We start from the raw sequence: 12,202 nt of genomic DNA, 5'->3' as shown, positions 1-12,202 counted from the left end.
AGCACTCTATTGAAACTCTTCTCCCTAAGGTTGCCAGTGATGTCCTTCTGGACAGATGTAAACACTGTTTGGTAGTTATTTCAACCCTTTCTCTTTGACAGTGTCTCCGATCTTAGTTTGCATTCCTTTTCACTCTTCTGATTCTTCTGTTTTTTTGAACTGATCTCCCTCCATTGACCAATCTGTTTCTTTTTCCTGCTCCTTGAAATGAACGAAGACCCCTCTGGCGGGAAAGTGCAAAGTCAGCACTTGTGCTTAGGTGCCTGGCTGAGCGTCACTGGGGCCAGTGACTGTCTCCTCCTGTCACTTATTAGTAAGAGTTGGGGCGTCCGTGATTTGTATCCAGTTCTGCCTCTTATTGGGCTCTCCAAGTGACTCAGTGGTAAAGGATCTGCCTGCCAAGCAGAAGATGTGGGTTCAATCCCTGGGTCAGGAAGATCCCCTGGAGAAGGAAACGGCAACCCACTCCAGTATTCTTACCTGGGAAATCCTATGGATTGAGGAGCTTGGTGGGCTACAGTCCATAGGGTCGCAAAAGAGTCAGACATAACTTAGCAACTAAAAAGCAAACAACTGCCTCTTATTAGATGTGGGAAGAGTTATTTGACCTCCATGAACTTCAGTGTCCTGTGTGTTTAATCAGATAAATACTTCTTTTGTAATATTCATCAAACATTGTTTAAGAGTCTTAGGTTCCGGGTGTTCTAAAGCAGGTTGTTCAGAGTCGAATAAGGAAAATTCCCTGTCCTGAGAGAGCCACAGTGTTGTAAATTCACTGCATGAAAGTGTTGGTCATTCAGCCATGTCCAACTGTTTGCAGCCCCATGGACTGTAGCCCGCCAGCCTCCTCTGTTCATGAGATTCTTCAGGCAAGAATACTGGAGTGGATTGCCATTCCCTTCTCTAGGGGATCTTCCCAACTCAGGGATTGAACCCAAGTCTCCTGCATTGCAGGCAGATTCTTTACTGTCTGAACCACCAGGGAAGCCCCTTGTTGGAGAAGGGAGGCTACTAATCATACAGAAGAGAGCTGTGCAAGAGAGTCAGAATAAAATAAGGTCATCATTGCTATTGAGTATCTGAGCACAGTAAATGTTAGCTCTTTTCTCCTTAGGAACTTGCAGAGGGAAAAATAGGTACTCAACCGAGAAAGGAGACAGTTTTAGTTTGGAAAGAATGGGTGAAACATTTCATCCACTAGAAAGCACTGAGGGAGTGGAAGTTTGAGCCGGGCTCTGTGGAAGAGAGGTGGGAGGTTTACATGCAAGGGTGGTGACGGAATGCATCATAATTAATATATCCATGGGTGGGCAGGACACTGTTCTTAGGGATTTTTTGCTTAGAATGTTTTTCTTGTGCCTGCCTCTAGGACATTGAGTCATTGATGTCTGAGGGAAACAAGTCTCGGACAGTAGCTGCAACCAACATGAATGAAGAAAGCAGCCGCTCCCACGCTGTGTTCAACATCGTCATCACGCAGACGCTATACGACCTGCAGTCTGGGGTGAGCGATCGGGTAGAATGGGTGACAGTGAAGGGACTCACAGTACCTGCCTGGGTGAACCGCTCCGTGGCTGGATTCGGTTCCTGCTCTTCTGCTTACTGGATCAGCTACTCTGCTTACATCATGTAATGTGTTAGGTCTTTCCCTCGTAGCTCTATGATAGGGAACCCACCTGCCAATGCAGGAGACGTGGGTTCAATCTCTGAGTCGAGGAGATGTCCTGGAAAAAGAAATGGCAACCCACTCGAGTATTCTTGCCTGGGAAATCCCATGGACAGAGGAGCCTGGTGGGCTGTAGTCCATGGGGTCGCAAAAGGGTCGGACTCGACTCAGAGACTAAACAAAGCAACAACTTTAAATATAACGTTAAAAAAATGGAATCCTTGTATAAACGCTCTAAAGACCATGATGCTGTCACCATACCTCTTTTAATATGTATCCTTCCATAGTGAAATTCCCCTAGAAACAGCAGGGTTTACCTCATAGTCACTAAAAAAATATGAAAGAGGAAACCACGACATTCAGCCTAAAGATAGCTTTAAAAATAAAAAGTGAAGGATTTGACCTAAATGTGCAGGAACCCTCATGTCCTAGAATGTTCTCATGGATGCATAAAAGCTCCAGCTTTCTAAATATATTCTGAAAAGGCCAGTGCACTTGCTACCCAGCCACAAAGCAGAATTCCATGCTGCCACACCGACTTTTAATTTTTACCCTAAAACTGCTAGTCCAAAGAACTTTTCTTACCATTTAAAATCTCAAGTTTGCCTCCTTGAAGCCTCCTTTCTTACCATTTAAAATCTTCTCAAGTTTGCCTCCTTGAAGCAAGACGGCTTCCGCGGTGGTGCTGACGTCTGCATGGGTATCCGTGTGGTTTCTGCACTCACGTCTGTCTGTCGTTTCTCTCTCGTCTCCCACAACTAGAACTCAGGGGAGAAGGTGAGCAAGGTGAGCTTGGTGGACCTGGCGGGCAGCGAGAGAGTGTCCAAAACCGGAGCTGCGGGAGAGCGCCTGAAGGAAGGCAGCAACATTAACAAGTAAGGGGCCTGTGCGATTCCCACGGGAAACCCCAACGTCCCACCAGCTTCCTGTGTGTCCGGGGCAACTTGTCCCCTTATGGTCAGATGGCTGTGATCACAGGTGGTTCAGAGTCTGTGTAGCTTTAGTGAAATGGGTTGAAGAAAAACATCAGCCTGCCTCTGTTGAGATGCATGAGGTTTATTTAAGTAAAACAGCACGAGGCAGCCGGGTTCCAGCATTGTCCATACAAACACCCAGAATATCATTGTATAATGTATTAATCTTACGTAAATGCAAGTAGCAGTTTTAGAAATCAAATCATAGCTTCGATCTAACTCTAGGAGCTTATTCTAAAGAGAAAATCTACTTCAAATCCCTTTGTAAGGCTAACACTTGTCTTCTCTGGTGGCTCAGTAGTAAAGAATCCACCTGCCAACGCAGGAGATGCAGGTTCAATCCCTGGATCAGGAAAATCCCCTGAAGGAGGAAACGGCAACCCACTCCAGTATTCTTGCCTGGGAAATCCCATGGACAGAGGAGCCTGGTGGGCTACAGTTCGTGGGATCCCAAAAGAGTTGGACATGACTTAGCAACAAAACAACAGAAACAATAACTTCCCCCCAAAAGTAACAGTTATAGAATAACTGCCATCCTGAAATCTCATTCTTTGCCTTGAGTGCCTGTAGCGTGCCCAGGGATGCGGGGAAGGCTGAAGGAGAGCTGAGGGGTGCAGGGTGTGTAGGAGTTGGCCCATTGGACAAGGAGGTGAAGGCTTTCAGGGGAGGGTGCAGCAAAGGTGCAGATGAAGGATTAGTTCATTCGTTTTCTAATTATTTATTTGTTTGCACTGGTCTTAGTTGTAGCATGTAGGATCTCAGTTCCCCCTACCAGGGACCGAACCCATGTGCCCTGCATTGGAAGGTGGACTGAGTCTTAGCCCCTGGACCACCAGGGAAGTCCTAAAGGGCTGGTTCTTTGGGACATGCTGTCCAAGGATGCCCCCTGATGAGCCAGAGAAGTCCGTCTTCCCCAGCATGAGAGGGAGCAGAGTTTGCCCTTTTAGGCATATATGCTTGAGCAGGACTGCCTGGGTCATTCCTGCCTCTCCTCCACTTACTAGACGCAGATGTATCCCGAGCGAGCGGATGTACCTTCCTTTTTCTCATCTGTATGATGAGGACAGTAACAGTATCTGCTTCATTGAGTTGTTGGGGATTAAGTGCCCGGAATGTGCTTAGAACAATGCCTAACACGTAGTATGCACTGAAGAAATAGTAATGGCTCTAGCCATTATTTTTATAGCTTGTGTAAACAGCATAATCATTATTTCAGGTTCAGCAGAAAGAAACGTGGTTTGTACATGTATGTTTCTTTTGAGACATAATGACTAGGGCTTTGTATGTATACCGGATAGCTGATTCACTTTGCCTTACAACAGAAACTGGTACAATGTTGTAAAGCAGCTATACTCCAAGAAAAAAATTAATGAAAAAGAAAAAAACTTGGGGTTTTGTTTAGGCCAGAAGGGGACAAGAAATAATAGATTCAGGAACATCTTTGTGCAGCTTGCATTGCAAAATGGCACTAGCACATTATAATCTCACAAAAGTTTGCAAAAGTAGCAGTGAAATATTACCCCCTCTATCAAATGGATGTAGCCGTGCTCACTGCACAGGCTGCTGCTTGAGGGGGTCAACTCCCAGTCATTCTGTCTCTTGCTCTGATAACAAAGGATTTTGCTCTGTTTCATGACAAAGCGTTGTAGCAGCCCAGACTGGCATACAGCTCTGCGTTCTGAAATGAGTACAAGACAGGGAACTCTGCTCAGCGTTATGTGCCAGGCTGGATGGGAGGGGAGCGTAGGGAAGAATGGATACATGTGTACGTATGGCTGAGTCCCTTTGTCCTCCACCTGAAACTACCACAACATTGATCATCGGCTAAACTCCAATATAAAATAAAAAGTTTTAAAAATACAGAATAAAATAAGTAAATGAGTGCAGGCACCAGGATGGAGAAACAGAAATGGGGGTGTGAGGAAGCAGGCACCGAAGAAAAGATTGTCACCACTCCTGGAGGTTTGTGTACTGGTGCTCAACCGTGCCAGCTGTCGGCCTGTGCCCGCACTTATGGGCACACACTGGGAGTTCTCTCAATTCAGGGAAATTGAGAGTATGGCTGGCCTTGACGTGTAAGGATCACCAACTTCTGTTGCCCTCTTACGAGGTACACTAGGCACTGTACTGTGTACTCTGTATGTAATAATTCATCTGAGCCTCACGTCACCATTTTATAGACGAGGAAACCAAGGCAGAGAGCAGTTACATAATATGGCCAAGGTCACAGGGCTCTAAGCGTGAATCTTAGACTTGGTTGTAGGTAGTCTGGCTCCAGAGCCAAGGCTCACTCACTGACCTGCCCAGGTATTGTGTTGGCCTGGGAGAATCCTGACTGATTTTGTCCCAGAGGAAATGTTAATAGTGCCCCCCCTCAATTTGGACACTAAATTATATAGTGTCTCAAACTGGCCTACCTCAAGGCCACACATAACATGATTTAGATATTCCAGCTACTGGCTCTTTTCCATTATGATTTAATGAATTGAATGGATTTCTCTTAGCATCCTGCTGTCTTTCCTTATGTGGCTCTTTCACAAATGGATGTATGTATTCCTTACTACTAGTCTGTGAGATACCTACATTTTTAGGGTTCTTTTTAGTTTGAGGACACTTTCATATGCATTATTTCATGGCAAGTTCATTCTATGTATTTATATCTCTGTTTAAGGATAAGGAAACTGATGGTTGAAGATATACATTTATATAATATGAATAAAAGCTGAGCAGGCCTCTACTATGTGTCTGGCACATTAGATGGGGAGAAGCAAGAGGAACTTTGTTGTTGACAGAATATTGTCTCCCTGTCCCCAAATACATCCAAGTCCTAATTCCCAAAACATGTGCATACATTACCTCACAAAGGGATTTCGCAGGTGTCATTAAGTTAAAGATGTTGCAATGAGAAGATTATTTGGCTCAGTTCAGTGCAGTTCAGTCGCTCAGTTCTGTCTGACTCTTTGTGACCCCATGGACTGCACTACACCAGGCCTTCCTGTCCATCACCAACTCCCGGAGCTTGCTCAAACTCATGTCCATCAAGTCAGTGATGCCATCCAACCACCTCATCCTCTGTCATCCCCTTCTTCTCCAGCCTTCAATCTTTCCCAGCATCAGGATCTTTTCCAATGAGTCAGTTCTTCACAGCAAATGGCCAGAGTACTGGAGTTTCAGCTTCAGCATCTGTCCTTCCAATGAACATTCAGGACTGATTTCCTTTAGGATGGACTGGTTGGATCTCCTTGCAGTCCAAGGGACTCTCAAGAGTCTTCTCCAACACCACAGTTCAAATGCACCTTTTCAGTGCTCAGCTTTCTTTATGGTCCAGCTCTTACATTCATACATGACTGCTGGAAAAACCATAGCTTTGACTAGAAGGACTTTTCTTAGCATAGTAACATCTCTGCTTTTTAATATGCTGTCTAGGTTAGTCATATTTTTTCTTCCAAGGAGCAAGTGTCTTTTTATTTCATGGCTGCAGTCATCATCTACAGTGATTTTGTAGCCCAAGAAAATAAAATCTCTCACTGTTTCCATTGTTTCCCTGTCTATTTGCCATGAAATGATGGGACCAGATGCCATGATCTTAGTTTTTTGAATGTTGAGTTTTAACCCAGCCATTTCACTCTCCTCTTTCAATTTCATCAAGAGGTTCTTTAGTTCTTCTTCGCTTCCTGCCATAAGGGTGGTGTCATCTGCATTTCTGAGGTTATTGATATTTCTCCCAGAAATCTTGATTCCAGCTTGTGCTTCATCCAGCTCAGCATTTCGCATGATGTACTCTGCATGTAAGTCATATAAGCAGGGTGACAATATACAGCCTTGACATACTCCTTTCCCAATTTGGAACCAGTCCGTTGTTCCATGTCTGGTTCTAACTGTTGCTTCTTGAGCTGCATACAGATTTCTCAGGAGGCAGGTAAGGTGGTCTGGTATTCCCATCTCTTGAAGAATTTTCCACAATTTGTTGTGATCCACACAGTCAAAGGCTTTACCGTAGTCAATGAAGAAGTATATGTTTTTCTGGAATTCTCTTGCTTTTTCGATGAACCAATGGATGTTGGCAATTTGATCTTTTGTTCCTCTGCCTTTTCTAAATCCAGCTTGAACATCTGGAAGTTCTCAGTTTACTTACTGTTGAAGCCTGGCTTAGAGAATTTTCAGCATTACTTTGCTAGCGTGTGAGATGAGCGGGTCTGTTGTAATCACAGAACCCCTTACAAGTGAAAGGAGGTCGGAGAGCCAGTGTCAGAGTGACATGGGGTGAGAAAGACCCCATAGCTCACTACTCACATGTGGGCGGAGGGAGGGGCCATCAGCCAAGAGACAGGGGCACCCGTGGAAGTTGGAAAAGGCAAGGAAACTTTTAGCCCAGAGAAACCCGTTCTGGACTTCCAGCCTCCAGAACTATAAGATGATTGGTGTGGTTTTGAGCCACTACCCCTGTGATTATTTGTTACAGCATGATCACTCCCCTTGAAGAGGAACACATAGGTTGAGATATAGTAAGTTATTAATACTTAATCTGAAAAAGCAAAAGGCACATTAGAAGTGCTACATCACCCAGCACTGAAGCATGAAACTGTTTTTTTTTTTTAAGACACATTTACCAGTCCATGGGTGTTTGCCAAGTTGGTCTTGTGCTTTTCCCAAAATAGCTGGCTCGAAGGGAGTGGAGCTGCGTCTGAACCCTCTCCCTTGAATCTCAGTCCAGGGCTGTTTTCATCCCCCCAGCTATCTCTCTCAGCTCCCTGAATGGGTCCATGTATGCCAGGCTCCCACCGCGGATCCAGATCTGCACCAGGAGTCCTCCAACTCTCCACGTGGTCACTGGTTTAATGGGACATCTTCTCACAGTATGATCATGCCCTGAGGTCTGCACAGCTGTCTTAGAGACCTTCATAGAAAGAGAGGCCCACAGGTTTTTACCTGCAGTTCCAAAACCCACAGTGAAGTCACTCAGTTGTGTCTGACTCTTTGTGACCCCATGGACTGTAGCCCACCAGGCTCCTCTCTCCATGGAACTCTCCAGGGAAGAATACTGGACTAGGTTGCCATTTCCTTCTCCAGGGGATCTTCCTGACCCAGGGATCGGACCCTGGTCTCCCGCACTGCAGGCAGACCACCAGCCATCAGGGAAGCCAAAGTGCTCTGAAAACCAAATGCTTTTCCTGTTTCCTTCGTAGTTCACTCGTTGGTGAACCCTCACCTGAACTCAGATGAGGTCTCTATCTTCACTTATGGTCTTTATTTACTCATTTAGTGTGGCCATTCATATGTTTAGCTGTAGAAATGTTCATGAATTTTACTATGGGCTGCTGTCCCAGATCCCCCCAGTGGTCATATGTAATAGTGTATGCACTGAACTTCCTAAAATCCAAAAACATTCTGAATTCCAAAACAGACGTGGCCCTAAGGCTATCAGATAAGAGATAAGTGGACCTGTACTGTTTTGCTCCATCTAGCAAATAAGTGTCGAACACTGACTGGGCATAAGAAGAAAGGGTGACGAAGATGAGACCCTGGCCTTGGGAAGTTCAGGATCCAGTGGGGAAGGAGATCTTTGGTGGGGGAGTGGAGGAGGAGGGAGTGATATTAATACATTAAGTGCCAGAAAACTTACACACAAGGTGAGGTGCGGACATGAATGACGACACAGCCGGAAGGTTTGGGAGGCTTCCCAGAGGAGACACGGGAGTTTCTTAGTTACAGAAACTAAGGGTGTGACCCTTTTGTGCCTCAGTTTCTTCACCCGTAAAATGTGGATGAGGAAACACTCTGAGTGGGGCTGTTGTGGAGATTAAATTAGTGACGACTTGTAGCCCACTTAGAACACTACCCACTTAGAGCCTACCGGTAGGAAGCTCTCTGTAAGTGTGTCCTAGTAACGGAAATAAATAATGTATCGAATCTGCTGCCCATCAGCTCCACAAATGGCTTTCTAAACCTTAAGTCAGTGCCCAGTGGAGGGCTAAAATGAAGGAACTCTCTGACACGTTTCCTAAGCTTTCTCTCGGCCGCCTGTTGGGGTTTCTTTGGATGAAACACAAATAATCCTCTTAAGCAGACCTGGCGGGGACTTCTCACAGACATTAGTGTCTGCTTAATGGGCTGTGGATTTAAGAGCTTCATCTCTCCTTAAGCTCTTAAGAGCTTTGCAGCGCACGTTGCCCCTTCACGTGGAGCACCGAGGCCCTGTGTGGATGCTCCACCGTGGCCTGTTCAGGGCTGGGGAGGGATGGGTCGTCTGGAGACCGTCTTCACAGAGGACACACCTGGGACTCCATCTGCTGTTCACCCTTCTACTGAGGGTGGAAGGACAAAGTCTTTCCCTGCTGCTGGAGCCTGGCTGGTTCAGCTTCTCTGAGAATTCACTTGTATCATGGGACACTCTCATCCCCGAGGGATGTCACCAAAGATGGTTCTGTTTTATCCTCAGCAACAGCCAACCTTTAAATGCCAACAGTATTCATCTGATGAGTATCTTTCCTAGTCTTTTTTCTATTTCAGTTACTGCGGTTAATAGAGTATATACCAAACATTTCTAAAAAATGGGTTCTACTGAACACTTGTTCGAGGGATATTAATATATGTTATCCCTAGGGTTCTGTCTTATAATTTATGTTGTCATAACTTTTAAGCACAGTGTTTCTAATGTTTCATGTGACTCAGTCCTCCTTTTTTCCTTCTTGAGTACCCTCTATGACGCTTGTTCATTTCTTCCTGGAAACCTCACGTCAGTGGGTTTTGCCAGCATAACCTGACATGAGCTTGTATCTTGGAAGAATAAAAGTGACCTGCCTTCTGTCCATTATTCGGGGATGCGTGGTGGTACTTGTTAATTTACCACTTGTACATCACATGGTCCACATATGTGAAGAAAGATATCCACATAATCTTAACAGAAGAGACCCATGAAGGACATAGCAAAAATCTGCTCCTGGGAAGGTAGTAGCCACCTCTTTGAGGCATGTGCCTTTGTCACTTTAGGCTTTCTCAAATAATTCTTGTGAAATACTAGTTCTTCAGGTGGCTCTAAGGAGAAAATGACCCCTAGATAAATAATTTTGAGAAAAATTACTTGTAAAACCTTCCTTCAGAGGGACTTCCCTGGTGGTCCAGTGGCTAAGACTGTATGCTCCCAATGCTAGGGGCACGGGTTCGACCCCTGGTCAGGGAACTAGATCCCACATGCTGCAACTAAAGATCCCACACACCGCAGATAAGATGGGCAAATAAGTTAAAAAATACTTCAGGGCTTCCCTGGTGGCTCAGTGGTAAAGAATCTGCCTGCCAAAGCAGGAGACACGAGTTTGATCCTTGGTCTTGGAAGATCCCATGCTGCAGAGCAACTAAGCTCTTGAGTGAGCCACAGCTACTGAGCCCACACGCCCTGGAGCCCGTGCTCCACAACAGGAGAAGCCACGGTAATGAGAAGCCCACACACCACAATTAGAGAGTAGCTCCCACTCTCCGAAACCATAACTTGCTTGGAAGCCCCTCCTACAAATGTCTCCCTCTCTGCATCTCATTGGCCAGAACTATGTTTCATGGCTTCTCCAAGCTGCAGAGGACTCTGTAGAGTTCTTAGTTTGACGTGTGCTTCCCCGCATATTCAAGTATCCATTAGCAAGTGAGAAAGGGAGAATGGGTATTGGGCCAATAGCCATAAAGTGTACCAAAACCATCATTAAATTAGTCCTTTCTAGAAAGAGGTTCGTGTTCTGTTCTTCAGTGTATTCTAGAGTCCCTATAACTTGGCAAATATTGAATGCGTGCTTTTTGTAAGCCAGGCACAGTCATCTCTGCTACCAAGGTGATCACAGTCTATAGAAAGAGAAATACACACCTAGCTCTGATTAAGTTTCATAAGTGCTACACTTATTATCTTAGAAAAAGGTCACTGGAAACATGGTAAAATAAATTTGAAATCCATCCTAGGCGATACAGGTAACTCACATCACGTCATACCTACTCCTGTGGGAAGGAATCTGATGATTAGAGTTTCAAGGGAACTAGGTTTAAGGAAGGTATCAGTTCAGTTCAGTCGCTCTGTCGTGTCCAACTCTTTGTGACCCCATGGACTGCAGCACGCCAGGCCTCCCTGTCCATCACCAGCTCCCACAGCTTGCTCAAACTCTTGTCCATTGAGTCGGTGATGCCATCCAACCATCTCGTCCTCCATCATCCCCTTCTCCTCCCGCCTTCAATCTTTCCCAGCATCAGGGTCTTTTCCAATGAGTCAGTTCTTTGCATCAGGTGGCCAAAGTACTGGAGTTTCAGCTTCAGCATTAGTCCTTCCAATGAATATTCAGGACTGATCTCCTTTAGGATGGACTGGTTGGATCTCCTTGCAGTCCAAGGGACTCTCAAGAGTCTTCTCCAACACCACAGTTCAAGAGCATCAGTTCTTCTTCATTCAACTTTCTTTATAGTCCAACTCTCACATCCATACATGACTACTGGAAAAATCATAGCTTTGACCAGATGAAAGAAAAGCAAAAAAAGAGGTTGGAATTATGACAGTTTTTTTTCAGTGAGTTACTTTATTTTGCTTTTGATCCACCCAGGTTTTATTTACTTTCTTTTTGGCCCCGAATTCTCCCTTGTTATAGATAGTTGTTTATAGATGTTATCTCCTGGCTTAAGTCTTCCTTCATCCCCAGCCAGCCCCTCTCCCTTCTCCTCCCCACCACTGTGGCCAAGAATTTATGGTGAGAGATTTACTGATTAGGTGCTTCCTCACTATCTCCAGGCTTCCCAGGTGGCGCTAGTGGTAAAGAATCCGCCGCTCAATGCAGGAGACATCATAGATGCTGGTTCAGTCCCTGGGTTGAGACCATCCGCTGGAGGAGGGCATGGCAACCCACTCTAGTATTCTTGCCTGGAGAATCCCACAGACAGAGGAGCCTGGTGGACTGCAGTCCATGGGGTCGCACAGGATCGGATATGACTGAAGCAACTAAGAGCATGCACACACGCACACTATCTCTACCTCCAGCAAGTTCAGAAAAGGAACAGTGATCTGCTAGAATTAGAAGATTCCTTTTCAGCCCCTAAAACTGACCAAGAAACTCCCACCCATTCTGATATCTGTGAGCTGTTCATTTGCCTCCAGGCTAAGATGACAGGACTAGAAGGATCCATGATTAGTGATTTTGTTATATTTTAAGTTTCCTGGATGTAAAAGTCCCATTAAAATATATAAGCCTGGTGTTCAACTTTCAGACACTGAACTTTCAAATGGTTTTTAGGATTCTAGAAGCCCCCAGATCACTGCTTCTAGGTGGGACCTGGAAGGGGGTGTTGGCATGGACCCCTTGTCACTGGTGATCTGGTGACCTCTCAGGCATCACTGAGTCCCACTCACCCTGCAGCTTATTTCTTTTTGTTTCACGGAGACCATAATAGGTTTAGATGAAGTCCTTGTTTTGAGGATGTGCACACTCTTAGGTAAAGAGTGTGGCCTCTGTGAGTAATAAGCTTCTCTAACTGAGCAAGTATATAGAGCTGTCAGTTCTGTTCAGTTCAGTTGCTCAGTTGTTTTGCGACCTCATGGACT

At 45.3% G+C, this 12,202-nt stretch overlaps 1 protein-coding gene across 13 annotated transcripts in view; it reads left to right on the top strand.

Annotated features, from left to right (window-relative positions):
• Nucleotides 1–12,202, top strand: part of KIF13A (kinesin family member 13A) — a 196,447-nt gene that overhangs the window by 118,089 nt on the left and 66,156 nt on the right. For all 13 annotated transcript variants that reach the window (XM_043450877.1, XM_043450882.1, XM_043450881.1 and 10 more), the window contains exons 8-9: nt 1,370–1,504; nt 2,429–2,541. In XM_043450877.1, coding sequence (XP_043306812.1) covers nt 1,370–1,504; nt 2,429–2,541 — 248 coding nt within the window. The remainder of the gene's footprint in view (nt 1–1,369; nt 1,505–2,428; nt 2,542–12,202) is intronic.

This window comes from Cervus canadensis, chromosome 28, assembly GCF_019320065.1.
Source record: "Cervus canadensis isolate Bull #8, Minnesota chromosome 28, ASM1932006v1, whole genome shotgun sequence".
NCBI classification, from domain to species: Eukaryota; Metazoa; Chordata; class Mammalia; order Artiodactyla; family Cervidae; genus Cervus; species Cervus canadensis.
This window is presented reverse-complemented; position numbering and strand designations above follow the sequence as displayed.